Source organism: Natator depressus, chromosome 9 (genome assembly GCF_965152275.1).
Source record: "Natator depressus isolate rNatDep1 chromosome 9, rNatDep2.hap1, whole genome shotgun sequence".
NCBI classification, from domain to species: domain Eukaryota; kingdom Metazoa; phylum Chordata; order Testudines; family Cheloniidae; genus Natator; species Natator depressus.
The window spans coordinates 63,682,453-63,702,132 of record NC_134242.1 but is presented as its reverse complement, the minus strand read 5'-3'; the positions used below and the strand labels follow the sequence as shown (position 1 = coordinate 63,702,132).

Here is a 19,680-nt window from a genome sequence, read left to right as displayed (position 1 = left end):
GCCATCTGTGGTCTGTCACAAATGTTCCTATAAGTAATTATGTTCCTATATGTAGCAATTGCACAGGTGAACACTGTGTATAGGTGCCCCTGGTAAGGCCCAAGCAGGGTCAATACAAATCAAATGTTCTAATCCCTTCAGATTCTACTACCATCTCTTGGATTTAGTTGAAGAGTTTCCAAAAAGGACTGAATTTGCTGCAGAACTGCCTGATCTGCCCACACGAAGCGGCTGGAGCGCCTGCTTTCTGACAACAGGGAAACAAACGAATCTGTGGCAGAGAGAAGTTGGCAGCCAAAGACAGTAGGGTACGACGGAGCTACCCCCAAGATGAGGGAGTAGCTCTGGTGAGGGGGAGGGAGAATGGGAGGAGGAGAAAAGGGTGGCCTGTCTCTTTAAGGGGGCTGGCTGTCAATCAGAAAGTCCTTTTCTTTGCTGGAGAAGAGGCCAGAGATATTCAGAGAGAAAAAGTAAAGCAGCGGCAAGGATTGTTCCAGCTGAACAAAGCGAGGCACAAAGGGAAACGAGGTGACAAGGGATTTGACTGAGTCCAGAGGCAATGGGTGAGTATAAGAGAGAACTTTCCAAACTTTCCAGCTAATACAAAAGGAGTTTCTTTAAAATCCAAGATTTCAAGGATGGGGGAGAGACCAATTCTGTGTTACTGTGTTTGCTCTAAACTTTCCTTCCTAGCAGGATGGTGAGACTTTAAGGGCCTTTGATCAGTTTGTTCCAAGTGTCTGGGGAGTTCCAGCAAGGAGGTGCCAAGCTGTAACTGACTAAGTTGTGTGCCCTCCTGCCAGCAGCATGGAGCCTTGATGCCCTCCAGTTTCCAAGTTAGCAAGTTTTCTTACTGAACTGTTGCAGGTGCAGATTGGTGACCTGACACTGGAGTCACGAGAAAGGGGCTGTGGATCAGAGGGGAGCCTGCCTTGGGTGGGATATGCCTCCAAGCTAAACATCCTAGCTTGGAAAAAGAAAAGGAGTACTTGTGGCACCTTAGAGACTAATACATTTGTTAGTCTCTAAGGTGCCACAAGTCCTCCTTTTCTTTTTACGGATACAGACTAACACGGCTGCCACTCTGTAGCTTGGAAAAGAAAGTTTGCTGGTGCTGTTATGGGACAGTGATAGCTGCTCCATAGCAACAGTCGCAACTGGGTTTCTGTTTAAAGCTAAATTATGCATTCTTCTCTAAAATCCATAGCCATAGTCAGATCGGCTTGAAAACCAGAGTGCCAATTCCGGGGCCAGGGGAGCATATGTGGGGCTAATTTGAAGTCATCTGATCCAGAGGTTCCTGCTAATTTTAATGTAGTTGTCAGTTCTCTCTCAAAATCCACATTGTATTTGAGAAGTGACCAGTGGGTCATCAACATTTCCATGCTTCCACCACCTGGTACGACACACAGCTTTCCCGGATCGTCTCCACGGCCAGCCCCCCATTCCTACATAGATGACGCCCCTCTCTCTATTTCTTTCTGAGCACCACTGGGAAGGGCTCCATGAGAACCCCTGCTTTGATTCCTGCCGTCCTTCCTGGGGGGCTGGTTCTGCAATGATGTGACTCCAGGGCCTCCAACTTCCTGGGTTCTCATGATGCTTTGCTCCCAGGTCAGCCAGCTCCATGGGAGGAGCTGTGGCACTGGCATCCATTGCTCTGCTCCCAGATCTGCTTTCAGTTTGAAACTCCCTGCAAGCAAGGTGGAGGGGCAGAGGGCATGTGGAGGACTGAAGGAAATGGAGTGTCAGTCGAGAGAGGTCTCTGGTGAAGGGGGACAGATGACAGGGATGGGGATGAAAGAAGATTCCTGCTGCCAGGACACTGGGGCCAGGAGGAGACATATCCAGCTGACCAGCCCTTCAGCTTGGAATTGGACTCCCTGCATACAGGAGCTTCTGAACAGGGAGGCTGGAGAACACCAGAGAGAGATCAACCATCAGGTTACAGATAGGGAATATAGGGTATGTCTACACTGCTTGAAGCTGCAGCAGCATGGGCTTCAGCGTGGGCTGTACAAGCCTGCCCGGGACCCTGCCTAATTACTTGCAGCTTCACTGCTCCAATACCCAAGCGAGCTACATTAAAGGTATCTCAGATATGTCTACACGAGCTGCAGTCACACCCCTATACATTGTAGTGTAGACAACCCCACAGTGACCAAACGTCGGATCTTTAGGGGGGTGACATGGTAGGGTGATTAATGCAAGGGACCAGGAATCCAGGGTTTCAGTCCCAGCTATGCCCCTCAGGTGTTGTGTGACCTTGGGCAAAAAACCTAGTGCCAATTACCTGCCTCACAGGGCTGTTCTGGGAATTAATTCAAAGTCAGGAAAGTCCTTTGAGGTCCTCAGAAGAAATGTGCTATCTAATTAGGCAGTGCTATTGTGACAGGTTTATAAGGATCCCAGAGTGCTTTACACTCTGATAGCTAGGCAGATGATCACTTTATACCCCCCACTTAAATTCAGCCATCTCTGGGGAGAAACATGGCAGCTATTTTAACAGTCGCAGCAACTCGTAGGGCAGGAAGTGAAGATTATGGTATTTGATGGAAACCACAGGGGGGAGTTGAGGCAGGAATTCTCATTTTCACACTCAACCTTTCCAGCATTAATTTGATGGTTTAAGAACGGCTGCTGCTTTTTGGTGCAATATGGTTAACTTCCTCCATCGAACAGTTGAAGCTTTGTATCAGGAAGGCCAAAGCTCTCTTCTGGGTCTGAGGCCAGTGGCCATGTCCTTGGCAACCAGACAAGATGCTTCGTTCTGGGGATAACCTGGCAACTCTTTGCTCAGGTCTTGGGGCTTTGGACACCACAGCAGGAATGGGGTGGAGCTGAGGAGAGGGGGTGGGGGCCAAAGGCAGGTGCAGTCACACCAAGGCCAGAGGCCTAGAACAGACCCATCAGCAAGGCTCGTGAGGAATGAAGGAGGCTGCTTGTGTGGTCAGAAAAGTGACACTGTAAAATGGCACCTTCCTGCTCCCCAAACCAGCTCCCTGTGGGGCTTTGAGTCTGTTCGGCTGAGTTTGCTGGTGCAATCATGTGAGCGCTGCTGTTCACTGGCTCTGCATCATTATCAGAACTGGCTGTTAAATGCCAGGGACAAGGGCTTTATTCGTGGCCATGATGTCAGCGACAGCAAGAAAACACAGGCTGGGGCCATATTCATTGCTGGACCGAGCCCTTGAAGCCAGCCCCCTGGTTTTCAGACTCCAGCCAGGTGCAGAACTGTGTCAGAAATACCAGCCTTTGGCTTGCAAGGGGAGCCGGGGGCTGTGGAATGGGTGGGGGGAACCTGGGAAATTGCTGATGCCCTGTTACTGAGTCACTTTCCTGACCAGAACGGCACTCTAGTAACGCTCACTTTCTGCCCTGTCCGAGCTGCAGCCAGGGAATGACCACAGACTGACTTGAGTTTCCAGCACAGGCAGAGGCTGCAGGGAGAGGACAGCCCACTTCTGCGTTCTCACTGCCCTTCCCAGAGTGCACGAGGCCCTGTGTCTGCCTCTGGGGAGGAGGGCCGGGGTCCCTGGTTCACTTGGAGTGATAGAGATGGGGCCCCATGGGAGACCAGTAGCTTGCCTCTGGAGAGCTGGCAGAGACTTCTGCAGTCTGCCAAGGGAAGCTGGATGTGAGGTCCTGCAGGCTGCCTGGGGGTAATCTGGGGAGGGTGGGGGGTATCTGCCCCTAGGCATTGGCTGGTCTCTGATAAAAGAACCTGCTTTTGCCTCTGCCACATCTGTTGCTCTGGAGGTCTGTGCTAAGGGGAGATGGGGCTGCATTTAGCACCATGGTCCCAGTCCATGACAAGGGCTCCTAGATGCTACCTCAATAGGAATAATCATAAGGTATCTTAACCCGGGTAGTCTTGCAGGCTTGTGCTGCTCGGAGGAGACCACCTGGGATGGTTTTCTACCTTTTTAACATTAGCCAGGGCCCAGGAGCTTTGGCTGGTCCTGGGCAGACCCTGGGGTCTCTCCCCAGCTGGTGAAGGGCTGCCCACGGGAAGCCACGTTCCCCCAATCCCAAAACCGGTTCTCCACTGGAGTTTGTTAGAGTGGCTGCATGGGGGCCTCACAGAAGAAGCTTTGTCCCAACTGGGAATCTGTGGGGCTCTAAGGCCCTTGTTTGTCTCTGGCACCTCCTGGCAATATGCAGTTACCTCACTGCTCTGCACCCCCTCCTCGCCCACCCCTGTACCAGTCAGGGCTGGGCTAGCACACTGGCCCTTTCAGCGCTCATCAGCCCCATCAATGGGAGCACTGTATGGGGGGAGCTCTCGGGGGGGCAGAGGGTGGCAGAGGCTGGGGGTGTTGCACTGCCGAGGATGGGAGGGTCTGTGACTTGGAGAGACAGGGCTTCTAGTTCAATGGCTCATCCTATTGTTTTCCCCTTATTGTTCTGCCCCATTTGTCAGCTGGGCTGAGGTACAAGGCCGGGAATTGTGCTGATACAAGGGGCTCTTTCTCTTACCCCCTTCACAAGAAGCCTTCCCCACCTCCCTTTAGTTGTGTCCCAGATTCCTGCAGCATGTGACACACCACTGCTTCCCAGAGCCCCTGTGCTCCCAGGCCAGAGAGGGGCAAGGAGAGCTCCAGGCAGCACTAGGGCAGGATGGGCTCTGGTGAGATGGATCCCAGTACAAGAGGGCCCCAAGAACAAGCACATCCATAGCTGTGAGGTGTGGACACAATCTACAGTCCTTGGCACATGCGCAATGCCTTGGTCCCTTCGCTTGCCGCCTCTGGCTGAAACAAACCAAAACCTATTCTTGCAAAGTGCCTCCTAGATTGGGACATTCAACCATCTCCAAAGCATCTTCCCTAGATGGCACCTTTCATTGGAGATTAAAACCACGTTGGCCCATTTCCCGGGGCCCATATCCCAAAAGCTACCCCTGCAGTCAGCACCCCCATGGGCAAACTCTGCCAATAGACTAAGGACTGGCTGAGCCAGGAGACCCAGCTCCTCTCACCTTCCGGAGGAGGGCCCCTCCATTAATGGGCGGTGGGATAGAGCAGGGGAAGCCTGTCTGTGTTTTGTGGCTAGCCAGCAGGTGAGATGATTTCTGGCTCCTGGGCTGGCGAGCCAGCACTCAATTCACATGCCAAATGTGGAAGGAAGAAGGACAATTTTTTTCACTGCTGCAGCTACAGTGCTAAGCGTTAAAGCCCTGATTCAGGAAGCACATGCTTAGCGTTAAGCATGTGTCTGAATCTCATCCGCTTCAACAGGATTTAAGCACACGCTTAAGGTTAAAGCAACTTGCTTAAGTGCCCTTCCCGAATAGGGAGGCTTCCCTGAATTGGGGGCTGTCATAGCTTTCTGAATTTCCTGCAACTGGTCTTCCGTGGGCCATGTCTCCTCAAAGGTGACTGCCTCTCACAGTGCAAAGCATGTGGCTCAGGGTGCAAGGAGCTCTCTGAAGATCATTTCATAGCAAATCCTTGGCGCTGGAGGTGGAGCAGCACCATGCATCCAGTTCATCTCCTGGGCCAGTTCAGGCTTGTTCCTTACACCCCATTTTCTAGTGTTTGCTCCAGTCTGGGTCTGACCATCCCAGGTGATGGGGCTTCCACCACCTCCCATAGGAATCTATCCCACAACCTAATGCTTTAAAGAAGTACATCTGGATTTTTCCAGCCTAAATTCCTTCCGTTTTCTGTCCAAAACTACCAGATTTACCAAAGTGTTTAGGCTGGGATTGTCAAAGACTGGCAGAGATTAGGTACGCAAATCCCATTCAGAATCAATAGGCATTGGGTGCCTAACTCCTTTCGTCCCCTTTGATGAGCCTAACCTTTCTGTGTCAGGAAATAGGTATTGAGTGCTCACTGCTGAGGAGCTCAGCAGAGGCTCCTGGGCAGCAATGGATGGGCTGGAAGTGTCTTTGCTTAATGATAGATATTACTGGCTATTAGCTAGCTATCGTCTAGATTAGACAGTGGCCTGCTTGTCTCGTTACCCTCCCAATTTCCAGGATGGGTCACTGTCCTAAGCCACTTAGATACAATGTAGGAAGTTAAGCTACTTGCTGCAGGTTGCCCTGTCTCACACACACAGGGCCTCCTTCTGATCTCACAGCAGTGCAACTCCCTCGGCTACTCCTGGTTTACATCGGTGAATGCAGAATCAGGCCCAAGGTCAGTCGTTCATCTTGGATTGACTCCCAGTCCCTTGCAGTAGCCAATGGAGAGGATGCCAAAATAGGAGCTCAGGCTGCTTGGCTGGGGTGTGGGAGCACATTCCTGGAGAGTGACATCGATGGGAAGATCACACTGTCTGATGGAATCCACTTCCATCTCGTGCACTGATCCAGACCTGCTGCAGGATCACCTGTCTGCCTTGAGTCACACACGCCGAGGAGGCCTGCCTGATCCCAGCCTGCTGCTCCCATGGACACAGCTGTACAGACCCCGCAGCAGCCACCAGCACATACTGCTGACCGAGGTGCTGGTTCCAAACCTCTGGTAACTGAATAGTCCGCCCATTGTTCCCTGTTTGCTTCCCCTGGTCCTGCTCTGCCCCCGAGCATGGCGAATACTGAGGAGCACACACAAGCTGGCAAGGGAAGAACAAGGCCCCATTGTTCTCAGTGCCATGAAGGGATCAGTACAGGCTGTAACCTTGCACTTGAGGGGAGGGGAGAACATCGCTGCTAGTGACCCTGTGGATATCTTATGGGCCCATTCTTCAGGGGGAAGAGAAAAACACTGTGGGGTAGATTAGGGAGGGAAGTGGGTGTTGGAAAATTCCCTGCTGCACATTCATGGAAGGGAGGCGGCAGAGAGCAGTGGGTATCATCTGGACGAACCCTCTTCTTTATTAAAATCCATCAGTCTTGTGTGTGTTTAGAACGAGACCAGTACAGCCACGACTCCCAGCTGCAACAGGAGCAGGCGGGAGCTATGCAAACTGTCTGCAGTCACCCAGTGCTCTGGCCATGTCCACAGGGAGGGGCTCTCACAGAAAGAGGAAGAGACAGCAGAGAAAGAGGGAAGGAAGCTGCTGCTCTGAGGCGAGTGTGATTTTTTCCAGGAAGCAGCTCGTTTCAGCTTTGGTTTGAGTTTGTCTTGGGTTTCCTGGTTGTTTTTAAGTATTAGAGATAGGCTTGAACTGGAACTCCAGAGTCAAACACCTCCCCCTCTGCACAGGTTCCGAATCCAGACTGGGTCCAGCGTCAGAACTGAATGCGTAGGTGGCCTTTATTTGTGTGATGGGTCAAAACAAAACCTCAGTCTGCACACACTTGAATTTTGCACGTTTGAGAATTCAGACCCAGACCTCTGTCTTGTACCTGAGCAAGTTCCTGCAGATTAAGGGCCTGATTTTCAGAAGAACTTAGTACCTGCAGCTCCAGCTGAAACCAGTGGGCGTTGCAGGTATGTGGCACTTCTGAAAACCAGGCCCTCAGTCTAGCCCTCCAGCACACTAGCTATATAAATGCACCACTGCAGAGCAGGTGTTCCCTGGGATTACACCTACAACATCAGCACTGAGGTGCAGGTAAATGTAAAGAGGCTCAGCTCTGGACACATGGTTGTCTGTATAAGTTAGCAGCTTCAGTTTTATTCAGACTTCCTGCTGAGTGGTGGTGTGGGCTTGAGGACTTGCTGACATCCAGAAGAAGGATACTGAGTGGCATGGTCTTCTGCATAATATTCTGATTGGGTGACTCAAAGTGTAAGAAGGACAGGATGCCAGATCCTCCAAGGCATCTAGACACCTAACTCCCATTGGTTTAGCTGGCAGTGAGTGTCTTTGAGGATTTGAGCCAGGATTCTGGTTGTATCAAACGGATTCTTTCTCTCTTTGCCTCTAGACCAGTGGGAGTGTTGTATGATAAGCACAGGGCTTGTGTCTGTACAGGGGATGAGGGCGCTGCATTCTATTTATGATTTCTTTGCTTGCCCGTCGGCAGGTGTCAGCGCTGGCGGTGGAATCATCCCCTGCAGCTGAAATCCACCCCAGTGTGAAGAGCCAGCATGAGGCTTATAGAACCATAGGGCTAGAAGGGACTGTAAGGGCTATTTCAAGGATTAAGTAAGAATGAAGTGCATAAATATCACCTTCCATCTTCAATGCCAAGATAAAAATCATACATTAAAAAAGTTCTCATTTGCGACCATCACAACAGCTCGGATTATTCATATGGGAAGCCCTTTTAACATCTCTTTTGTCTCTCTCCCTGTGACAGGCTTGTTTACATTTTGCATTTCACTCAACTTGTGCCCCAAATGGAGACTGGTCAGTTTCACCTGTGTTGCTAGCAGCTAGTCAATTTCACTTCTTGGTTCCTGGGCCCTAGGGCCATGCTTTCATTCTTACACAGAGGAGGGCCACAGGGGACACCATATCCAATCTAATTAACCTGGGAGTGGCTCAGATATTAGGGAGGGGAGCCCCAGTACTAAAACTTAAGAGAGTTTAGATCTCAGCTTCTCATATCTGGTGTTCTCAGAAGAGAGGAATGAGAGGGGATTTGATAGCTGCTTTCAACTACCTGAGAGGTGGTTCCAAAGAGGATGGTTCTAGACTATTCTCAGTGGTAGAAGATGACAGGACAAGGAGTAATGGTCTCAAGTTGCAGTGGGGGAGATTTAGGTTGGATATTAGGAAAAACTTTTTCACTAGGAGGGTGGTGAAACACTGGAATGCGTTACCTAGGGAGGTGGTGGAATCTCCTTCCTTAGAAGTTTTTAAGGTCAGGCTTGACAAAGCCCTGGCTGGGATGATTTAATTGGGGATCGGTCCTGCTTTGAGCAGGGGGTTGGACTAGATGACCTCCTGAGGTCCCTTCCAACCCTGATATTCTATGATTCTATGATTCACCCACAGCTGCAGTATCAATGCCTCTGAGTTTGGCTCTCCAGCCCTGCAGACGGATGTTTGCACTTCTCTTAACGCTGGGAAAACCATTTTATTCCTAGTAGGTTATTTAAGCCTCCCTTGCTTCCAACCTTTTATTAATAAACTTTTCATGGGACGGGGGGAGGGGCACATCTAACCTACCTGACAGCGCGCCGTCCCTTTGGGGTGATGACAGGGCTCTGTGATCTAGATGATTTCTCTCTTCTTCCCTAGGTTGGCTAGAGTGCTGCGCAAGATGTCTGATAGGGGCACCCTTTGCTTCGCTGGTTGCCACGGGGTTGTGTTTCTTTGGGGTAGCACTGTTTTGTGGCTGTGGGCACGAAGCACTCACTGGCACTGAGCGGCTAATTGAGACCTACTTCTCCAAAAACTACCAGGATTATGAGTATCTTATCGATGTGTAAGTATTCACCTTCTCATGCTTTAGACACTGACGCCCCTTTCCAGGCCCCGCTTCCCAGCCATCACTCCCCTGGCTTTGGAGGCCTGCACAGGACTCCCATCAGAACTCAGCACCGCTCCGCAGTCACTCAGAGGGGCTAGTGTGGAGCTGTGAGAGATGCTGCCTCTCCCTTGGCTACTAAACTAATGCAGTCCCTGCCATCCCAGCGAGAATGAGATTGGGGCCAGGATCTGAAGCTGGTTTTCCCACAGGGTTGTGCAGAGCCCTAACCGCTAGGCTGCAGGGCTGGCAGTGTAGTGAGTCCGCATTCTGGAAAACAGATTCAAAGGGGACTTGTGGTTTTGGGTGCTTAACTTGAGACACCTTGAATGGCCTCATTTTCAGAGGGATGGTGCTCAGCACTGTCTGAAAATCAGGACCCCTTCAGGATTCTTACTCTGGGCACCCAAAAATCAGGGCACCTGACATCACCAGTCGCTTTTGAAAATGTAGGCCAGAAACTCTTAAAACTTCTGGGAAATTACATACCATCACCTGTTGGCCACCTTCACACCCAGCTCTGAACCAACCCAGGCCTGTTATGGGTTAGATGGCTATCTTGGTATTACCATGCTGCTGGGTTGGGAAATGGACTCCATGATCCATTGCTATGGGGTCATTGATCTGCTTGCTTCTTATACAGGTGATCAGATGATTCCTTCATCCCAATGGGAAGAATTGGCCCCCTTTACAAATCTCTGGGCATGCAGTTAGTTCAGCCCTGTTTCCCAGTCACCATGGGCTGTTGTTAAGACCCCTTGATCATGGGGCTGTCCATGCCTGCCGGATTTGCTTTGACTCAGGGGAGTTCTTTCAGTCCAGCCTGTGGCAGAGGCTTGGTGAGACTGCTGAGTGTTCTCCCTGCCTGGAGGGGACCCTTCTTCATCTTGTTTTTTTCACACGTGTTTTCTATCTGACCCTTGCTAGGTACGGTGGATATAGTGTTGGATCCTCTGCTCTCGGTAGGTATGGAGAACGCAGGGTAGCCATACTTGCCAGGCAGAGCAGGTCTCGCTGTCCTCGATTTACCACACTCTCTGCCTGGCTTTATACACAGGCATGGGACCAGGTATCTCCTTTTCTCCTTCCCTGCTGTGCCACCCATAAGCCATTCAGGCAGATGCTTTTCCCTACCTCTTGCCTGCTCCATTGGTCATTTCCTTTGGGATCTTCCTCATCCTCCCTAGCCTATTCCCTCCTTTCTCCTATTTGAGGTAGCTTCCCTGATTGCTTTAGCCTGATCCTGGAGTGGAGGGGGAGTAGCAGAGACCAGAGCTTGCTTCTCAGGCTCTAGGTAAGACCTGGGGAGCTGTTCATCTAGGCCATCCTTTGCTCTGTCTTTCCTGGGAGGGGAACTCGCTGCTGGTGGCTCCCAGGAGAGATTCTCTCTGTGGTACATCCTGTCACTCCCAGGGAGTTTGAAGGGGGAGATCTGCAATGAGAGTTAAAGAGGTTATCTTTCTCTCTCTTCCTCCCTCTCTTTGTCTCTGTCTCTTCCCTGTGTCCCCTCCAGGATCCACGCGTTCCAGTATGTCATCTATGGAACGGCTTCTTTCTTCTTCCTCTATGGAGCCCTCCTTCTGGCCGAGGGCTTCTACACCACTGGTGCCGTCAGGCAGATCTTTGGCGACTACAAGACCACCATCTGCGGCAAGGGCCTCAGCGCTACGGTAACAGGGGGCCAGAAGGGGAGGGGTTCCAGAGGCCACCATCAAGCTCACTCTTTGGAGCGGGTGTGTCAGTGTTTGGGAAAATGGCTAGGACATCCCGACAAGGTGATCTTAACCAGGGTTTGGCACTAATTCCCATGACTGGAATACTTGTGCAGGTTGATGTGACTGATGGGCATGAGACTGCAGCCCTGTTCCATCCGGCTGACAGGCTCCGGCGGGAGTCGCGTACCCGGTGGAACGGCTGCACTGATTCGATGGCATCTAAAAGGAAAGTGCACCCCGCCGGCTCAGCCACCCCGCCACCGGAGGCTCCCCATGGCCAGATGCACTCCTCACCTCCCCAGCTACACCTCCTGCCACCTTTGCTGACCTCTTATTTGTTAACCCCTTCCCCACCCATATTCCCCCTCTATTCAAGCCCCTCCATTGTTTCTATTTGCTGGAGGTTGCACTCTAATTTTAATGTTTAAACAAAAAGCATTTTGTTTGATGTCAGTTGATTTCACTGGCAGCTGCAGGGGGCCTGTCATCCCACAGGATTCAGCCCCAGGGGTTATCAGTGATGATTATTTGTATTGCAGTAGTTCCTGTAGGCCCAGATCAGGGTCCCATTGTGCTGGGTGCTGCACATAACCCAAACACGCTCCCTCCCCCCAAACATATGTATTCTGCATTGTGTTTGTGCAGTGGTCTGGTGGGTTGGGGTGTTTAGATATTATTTAATGACCAATGGAATGGGTCTTTTATTATTTCTGGGCCTGCTGCTGGCAGTCTTCCTCTGCTCAAAGGCAGCAGTGACTCCGGCAATCTGCCTCCACCGGTGGCCTCCACTGCGGCTACTGACTCCGATTCATGGCTTGCGACTTTGGGGGAGTCACAAGTTTTAGGCTTGTTCAGCTTCAAAGGGCCTGCTTTGCAGAAAGGGCTGAGCCCCTGTCCTCTGAAAGCCAGGCCCTGCTGCAGTGTCTCAAACTGAGTGCCTGAAAATCAGTAGCCACTTTTCAAAACCTTGGCCACTGTGCAATGACAGGACAGTCCTGGACATGACAGGGCCACAGTGAAACATCAGGAGGTGTCCGGAGGCAGGGAGATCAGGCAGCACTAAAGCAGTTAGAAGGAGAGTTTTATTGCTTGACCTTCAAACAAATTGTTTCTTGTTTAAACGTCCAACATTAAGCCAATACTACAGCAAGTGCCAGCAGTTCTCTATGAGCCCGATCCTACAAGGGACTTGAGACACTGGGGTTGAGGTTAGGTTTAACACCTCTCAGGATTGGGCCATCTGACAGCATGTCCCATGCGTTAGTAGACAACGCAGCTTTCTAGGCCTCAATGCCAATTTTAATTTAAAAGGTTAATTTCATCCGCAATTCCCAGCTTACAGAAACGGTGAAGGGTGCTCCTGGCCTTGGGGAATTGAGCAGAACGGATGCCATTTCCTTTTAAGATCATTTATTTTGCACCTCGTGGGCCAGATTTTCAATATTGGGTGGATACAACTGCACTCCCTGGTTTGCACATGCCCTGCTGATGCCCAGAGTACAGTTTGCCCCTGAACTGAAGGCTGCACAAGGCCCACTTATGCCCATTGGTGAATTTCACACACAGATCCCCAGTGTGTGTGTGCGCAAATCAAGGATTGGCACGTGCCTGTGGCGAGTGAAATACTGCCCTGGCCGGGTGTGTAGCTAGATACCCTATCCACACACATAGATTAGATATTGGCACACAGGAATTAGCCAGGTGCAAGAACGTGTGCACAGTTGCGTGTGCCTGACTTTGAAAATTTGGCCCCACTTAAATATATTTTTTTAATTGTGAGTGTGTGTCTATATACAGGTGTGCGCCTGTGTGCATATCGATATTGACACATGTGTACAGACACATGCACAAACACACACGGCGTCAGACAACTGCCCTGTTGTGTCTACTGGAGGTGCTCTCTCTTTCCTTCCGATTGGTGGAGATCCTTGCATTGCATCTCATGTCAGGCTGCTTGCAGATCTCCAGTCTCATGCTCTCATGTCTGAAGGCTCTGGCAGAACATTAACCCTTTTTCTGCCATCTTGCTTGTCTTGACCATTTCAGTTTGTGGGCGTGACCTATGCTCTGACCATCGTCTGGCTCCTGGTGTTTGCCTGCTCTGCTGTGCCCGTCTACATTTACTTCAATACCTGGACAACATGCCAGTCCATTGCCTTCCCCACCAAGACCTCTGCCAGTATAGGCACGCTGTGCGCTGATGCCAGGATGTATGGTGAGCCTTTGGTTGCGTCTCTCTCTAATAAGCACCATTTTTGCAAAGACACAGGAACAGACCCGGGTCCCCTTGAAGTCAGTGGCAAGATTCCCACGGACTCCAGCAGTCCCCAGATTTGGCTTTGCATTCTAGACATTCTTGAAGAAAAGCCGATGATGCGGCAGGGAATTATGAGCCGAGACCTCCGGGTGGGATCAGCCGGGTCTTGGAAGGGTGATGGAACAGAATTTTGGGTGGATAGAACAGACGGGCGGATATAGCAATATTTGATTGGAGGCACTTGCTGCTAGATGTATCTCAAACACTGAGGGGCTCTTTACACTGCAGCCATGGGTGTGACTGCAGCTTGTGTAGACACACCCAAGAAGCTAGCTTGAACACAGCTGACTCGGATACCAGTAGCACTGGAGGCACAGCGGCATGGTCTTCAGTGTGGGCCACACACCCGAGTATGTACCCAGGTGGGCTTGTACAGCCCAGGGTAAAGTGCGTCCTGCCGCTGCTTCTCTGCACCAGTAGCCAAGCCAGCTGGATTAAAGCTGCAGTCACACCCCGTGTTTGCAGTGTGTTCGTACCATTAGAATAGAATGACCTTCTTTCCACTCTCCTGTCTAAGTAACTGACCTGCCTTTCCCACTAAGTGAAACCTCTACATACATTCGTGGCTCACAATGGGGAAGACTGAGCCAGGTTTCCGGTGCCCTGTGGAGTTCCACTTGGCTCATCCTGGATGACTTTTGTGTCTCATGTAGGTGTCCTTCCATGGAATGCTTTCCCAGGAAAGGTGTGCGGCTCAAACCTTCTGTCCATCTGTAAGACCCCTGAGGTGAGTGCACCATGGGGCCATGCCAGCCATTCCTTCTGAGCAGGCACCTGGCTCAGGAGAGGCAAAGAATTGTGGCACCTTCAGCCAAGTTGGAGTTCTCGGTGCCAGGAGTCAGACCCTATTGCTGTGGGTTTGCATTATGGATTGGTATGTATAGAGGGCTGGGTGAGAATTTAGGTTGGTCTTTGCGGCAGGGAGCATAGCCCCATTGTGTTTGGAGAACGCATGGCATATTTTGAGTGCTCTCACAATCTAAACGATAAATTAAAATCACAGGATGGCGCCTCTCATTTTAGAGGCAGTGGGCTCCAAGCTGGGCGTGCTCACAGAATCGGTAAGCCATTGTTTTCCTTTCACTCACACCAGCGTAACTCCTTTGAAGTCAGTGTGTTGCAGTGGTGCAAGTGAGATCAGAATCCGTTCCAGTGAGATTAGAAGAGTTGACATAACCTGGTTTAATGTCCATACAGCAGCATACGTGCTGCTGGTTGACAATCTCTCTGTAAGTGAGCAAAAATATGAATCCTTCCATGTCAGAGCTGAGTTGTTTTGGATGAACAGGGTAGCAAAGCCTAAAACACTGAATGTGAACAGCATAGACAGTGAATTACTGAGGAGACAGCATTGAGGAGCCCAAAGTTAACTAGGAGGTGGCCATGTTGTATAAGACAGAGATCTATTGTTGGAAACGCCAACAGAGAGCACATCTGTCTATGGTACACATCTGTCCTCTATCACTGTAATATCTGAGCAGCTTTCAGTATCCCTGTGAGGTAGGGAAGTCCCATTATCCCCATTTTACAGATGACAGTCGAGGCACAGAGAGATTAAGTGATTTACCCAAAGTTGCAAAGGAAGTCTGTAGCAGAAGGACTTGAGCCCAGGTCTCCTAAGTCCTAGGCTGGTGCCCTAACCACTGGAGTATCCTCCCTCATTGCATGGAGGTAGAACACCCTTCTTTCCCCTGGGCTAGGCGATCTACACAGGACACCAGTGAAAGTCCACAGGTAGAGCAATGTATAGAAGGGCCAAGGCTGGATGAATATGAATGTGCCTAAAGCAGATCCTCATGCCCATCGCTGCCAAGTGCTGCTGGGACTGTAGATGCCATCTCATTGACTGGCACCAGAGATCCAGTCCAATTTTGTGAAGAGAGGCTAATTTGCAGGCACCTTGTGGAAACCCCCTTCGTCTCTGCTGTCTGGGAAACATCTGTAAATGACGACTCATTGTTTTATTTCCTTGCAGTTCCAAATGACCTTCCACCTGTTTATTGCCGCATTTGTCGGTGCTGCAGCCACACTGGTTTCACTGGTGAGTCAATGCTCCACCTAAAACTTCTCTTCTCATCCTAAGAGGTGCTGTTAGTAGGCGAGATCATTAAAGCAAGGCAGCTGGTAGGCAAGAAACTCACTTAACACAGAGTGCCTGGTTATTTCTTCCCCTTGCTCATTGGAGCATAGCCCTGATTTTTAGAACCAAGAAGGTAGCAGGAGAAGTTGCTGCTGGAAGGTGGGGATCATAAGGAGAGGTGGATAGTGTCATAGAATTGCAGATGACAAGATTGGAGGTGACCATCCAGCCCCTGTAGTCCAACCCCCTGCAACAAGCACTCTGCTGTATTGTATGCAGCTGTTCCCTGAATGCCTCACATAACTTACATTTCATCAGAGACATTCCATGCTATTGTTTTTGCACCAGTACTGCTGGTGAATGGGCTGCTGAAACTGTTGGGAAAATTGACCGTTCCTTGAAAATTGACTATGCCTTGGTAAACTTATTGTTGGTCCAACTAAATAAAAGGCGTCCAAAAAGCCTGAAGAACAGTGACTGACTGGTGTTCAGAAGGCCATCTCAGGCATCTTGGAGAGAGATGGCCAATCAGTTTGAAAGGGGCTGGGGCTGTTGGACAAAGTAGGCCAGATCCTCAGCTGGTGTAGATCAAAATGGCTTCCTTGATGGCTGTGGATTTACACCATCTGGGGTTCTGGCCCAGCCCTGCTTCGCTGCACACAGAATGTTGGTTTGAATCTTCCCGTCTCTCACTTGCTCTTTTTCCCACACCACAGCTCACTTACATGATTGCCGCTACTTACAACTTTGCCGTCCTCAAACTCATGGGCCGAGGCACAAAGTTCTAGTCTGCCAGAGGGAGCCGGGATATCCAAAATGCCCTTTTTTCTCTAACCATGAGGCTTTAACAATGCAGCCACCCAATACCAGGTCCCCTACTTTAACTCCATCTTCACCGCTGACTCCCCCTCTTCTTCCTCTATTGTATCCATCACGATGAGCGTCACAAGGATGGGGAGACTCCCAACGATGGATACGTCCTCATGCACTTTTCTCTCGGTGTACGTCTGTAGCTATGTTGCTCCGCAGCAAGTCTTGCTGGGAATAGGGAAAGTTAAACGAAGAGGATTTCCTGCCAGGCCAAAAACAGGAAAAGCAGATGAGGGATTTACTCCAACTTCCTGACATTTCCTAGAAATAGGAACGAGCCTTTCTGCTTCTGGGAGGCAGGAATCAATGTTGGTTGCTCTACTATGAGTGAGAAATATTCTTCATGCTACATAGAGAGAGGAGGAAGTGGCCTGGCCTTGATTCCATCACTAGAGACTCTCCTTGTTATAAAAGACACAGAACTCGCTTCCAACTTCATACTGCAGATGGAAGAGAAGAGGACTTCTCCATGGTAAAGAAAGAGAATTTACCTTAATCTGCCTGATGCAGCCAGGGTAAAAGGGGTTTAGAGCAAGGATCTTCCCAATATGGGGAGAGAGCACAGACCCCGATGCTCATAGAATCCCAATTCCTTAACCCAGCCGACCCTACTTAAAGCATAAAGGAGCTTGGTGTCTCTGTAGACTAAGGGGACTCTTGGTCTTACACCTCAACAGAAATAGAATTAGAATTGTCTCAGCATTGAACGGGAGCCACTCCCTGTGTCCCCTACTGCAGGTCCTAAGCAGTAGGGGAGAGATGGATAACAGCTTGGACTAGAAGGACTTCTCTAACCAGGGACCTGAGAGTGTAAACCCAGAGGGGTCCCTTTTGCAGACACGGGATAACTCTTTGGACTGTCTGTCTTTGCGCGTCTTTCCTCTTGTAACAAGCTGTGCACATTGAACTCTGTCATACCTTCACAATGGTGCTCTTCTCTTCGGGTGACATTTGCTTCCGTAATGTTCTGTAAATCGAAGATCTTGATTTGTTTCCGATTCGTACTAAATTTAACCTTTTCCCCACTCCCAGCCCTCCCTTTTTTTCAATGGTTTCCCGTGAGCCAGGCTGTATATTCTGAAACTGGCCAAAACCTGAAAGATTCAGTGTCTCATTTTGACCATGGCCAGTCATTCAGAAGCAATTAAATAAATGACTGGGGGGGGGCACAGCGCATTCTGCATGATTGGATTTGCACAGTCTTTAAATATGGCCATTTCTGTACAAATCCAAACCCTCCAGCTTCCATTTAGGTGTTTCTCACTGGGCAAGTTTATGAGCCAATGTTTGCGTATGCAGCCAAACTTGGAATGAGATTTCGATGTTTCCCTTTTCATTGGAGACACTAGGATGGGGAAAGGATCGTATTATTTTGACATGCTTAAGAGAGGGCAAGGTTCCGATCGAGAAGCTGCGCCCCATTGTACACTGACCACTGCCAGAAGTTCTCAGCAGTCACACGACCCCAGCGGCCACAGACAGGGAGTAAAAAGTCCATGTCTGCTGAATATTCCTGGTTCCAGCCTTTCCCCTTCTGTTTTTGTTTAACTTTCGGTGAAGAAATTTGGCTTGGTGTTTATTTATTGAAGAAACTACTTTCCGTGGCAGGCTGTAGATCCTTCATTGCAGCGATTCCAACGCTGGTTTCAGCAGGGACAAAATCAGCTAGCAGTTCTGCCAAGCAGGGAGCTTGGTGCATCTTTGCCACCATGTATGCTGAAATAGTTTGGTTAGACTCCCCAGTGCACATAGGTTTGAGGAGGGGGTGGGATGAGATGGGATAGGGCAGAATGGGATGGGAAGAAATCAGTTAAGATCAGGAAAATGAAGTCTTGTATTTTGTATTGTTTTAATAATATAACAAATAACCAACCCCTCTCCCACCATCCCCCTGCCCCTGGAACTCAAACACACCTACAAAAATGAAAGTTAATCAACTGAAAGTGTTTCCTTCATTTCTGATCTAGAATTTCAACTTTTTAACCAATAAAAAGGAGCACGTTTTTAGAGACTTATCTTACAAGGTGTATTTTATAAAATTAAAGAAAATAAATTAAAATTAAGACTGTTCTGAACCCGCTTGTCCGCCTATCTGTCTGGGCTGGCCTCCAGGCTGGACACAAAGGAGACTGCTTCCTGGTGAGCTTGCTTTGATAATAACTGTTTGATGTCACACCGGATGGAAGCGGAAGCACTGGCTCTGCTGCACGATACACTGGACATGTCCCCGTAGAAACCTAGGCCAAGAGCCTCAAAGATATTTAGGCACCTAACTTCCATTGATGTCACCTAAATACCTTTGAGGATTTTCACCCTAGCACCTGGCATCAGAAAGACATGACTGAAAAAATACAAATGAAAAAAATATCAGCAAGATAGGCCATAAAAAGAAGCAGGGAGGCAGGCCAGGACTGAGGGACACTGGCAGAGCTGGGAGGGAGCTAGAGTTGCCAAGCATGCAGTTTTACCGGGCTGTTAAAAGACCTGTCAGCGGTGCAGCGGGGCTAAGGCAGGCTCCCTGCCTGCCCTGGCTCTGTGCAGCTCCCCGGAAGCAGCTGGCATGTCCACGTGCTGCCCCATCCCTAGCGCCGGGAACCACGGCCAATGGGCCCTGCGGGGACAGTGCCTGTGGGCGCTGAGTCGCTTGGCTGCCCTTGCGCCTAGGAGCTGGGTCAGATGTGCCAGCTGCTTCTAGGAGCCGTGCAGAGCCAGGCCAGGCAAGGGAGCCTGCCTTAGCCCTGCTGTGCCACTGACCGGGAGCCATCTGAGGTAAGCACCATCAGGCTGAAGCCCACACCCCACATCCCTCCCGCACCCCAACCCCCAGGTTGGAACCCCCTCCCGGAGTCTGCACCCTGCACCCCAACCGCCTGACCCAGCCCTGAGCCCTCTCATGCATGCAAACTCCTGGAGCCTGCACCCACTCCTGCACCCCAACACCAGCCCTGAACCCCCTCCCACACCCAAACTCCCTCCTGGAGCCCCGCATCCTCTCCTGCACACCAACCCTCTGCCCCAACCTCCTGCACCCCAAATCCCTCATTCCCTACCCCACCCCAGAGCCCGCACCCCCTCCTGCACCCAAACCCCCTGACCCATCCTGGTGCCCCTGCCCACACCCTGAACCCCTCATTTCTGGCTCCACTCCAGAGCCTGCACCCCAACCAGAGCCCTCATCCCCTCCTGCACCCCTACTCCAGGCCAGTGAAAGTGAGTGGGGTGGGGGAGAGTGAGCGACGGAGTGAGTGGGGGGGGGGGCCTGCGGGTAAGGGACGGAGTCAAGGGTGTTCGGTTTTGTGCGATTAGAAAGTTGGCAACCCTAGAGGGGGCCCAAGACTAGAAGGTGCTGCAGGTAAGAAAGCAGGTGTGCAATGGAGGC

The 19,680-nt window shown here is 50.6% G+C and overlaps 1 protein-coding gene across 2 annotated transcripts; it reads left to right on the top strand.

The window, feature by feature from the left end:
* The first annotated feature begins 406 nt into the window (after positions 1-406).
* PLP1 (proteolipid protein 1) lies at positions 407-17,378 on the top strand. 2 transcript variants are annotated; one of them, XM_074964401.1, is made up of 7 exons: positions 407-563; positions 9,091-9,277; positions 10,833-10,989; positions 13,081-13,249; positions 14,005-14,078; positions 15,327-15,392; positions 16,148-17,378. In XM_074964401.1, exons 1-7 carry the CDS (start codon positions 560-562, stop codon positions 16,217-16,219), a joined length of 729 nt encoding a protein of 242 aa, XP_074820502.1. In that variant the 5' UTR covers positions 407-559; the 3' UTR covers positions 16,220-17,378. The 2 variants fall into 2 exon arrangements, with proteins under 2 accessions (XP_074820502.1, XP_074820501.1); XM_074964400.1 differs by having other exon boundaries at positions 10,833-11,094.
* The last annotated feature ends 2,302 nt before the right edge of the window (positions 17,379-19,680 follow it).

Excerpts from the sequence above, each read along its gene's own strand:
- PLP1 (XM_074964400.1), top strand. Across the intron at positions 9,278-10,832 it reads TATGAGTATCTTATCGATGT|GATCCACGCGTTCCAGTATG; the intron begins GTAAGTATTCAC and ends TGTCCCCTCCAG. Across the intron at positions 11,095-13,080 it reads GGCTAGGACATCCCGACAAG|TTTGTGGGCGTGACCTATGC; the intron begins GTGATCTTAACC and ends TGACCATTTCAG.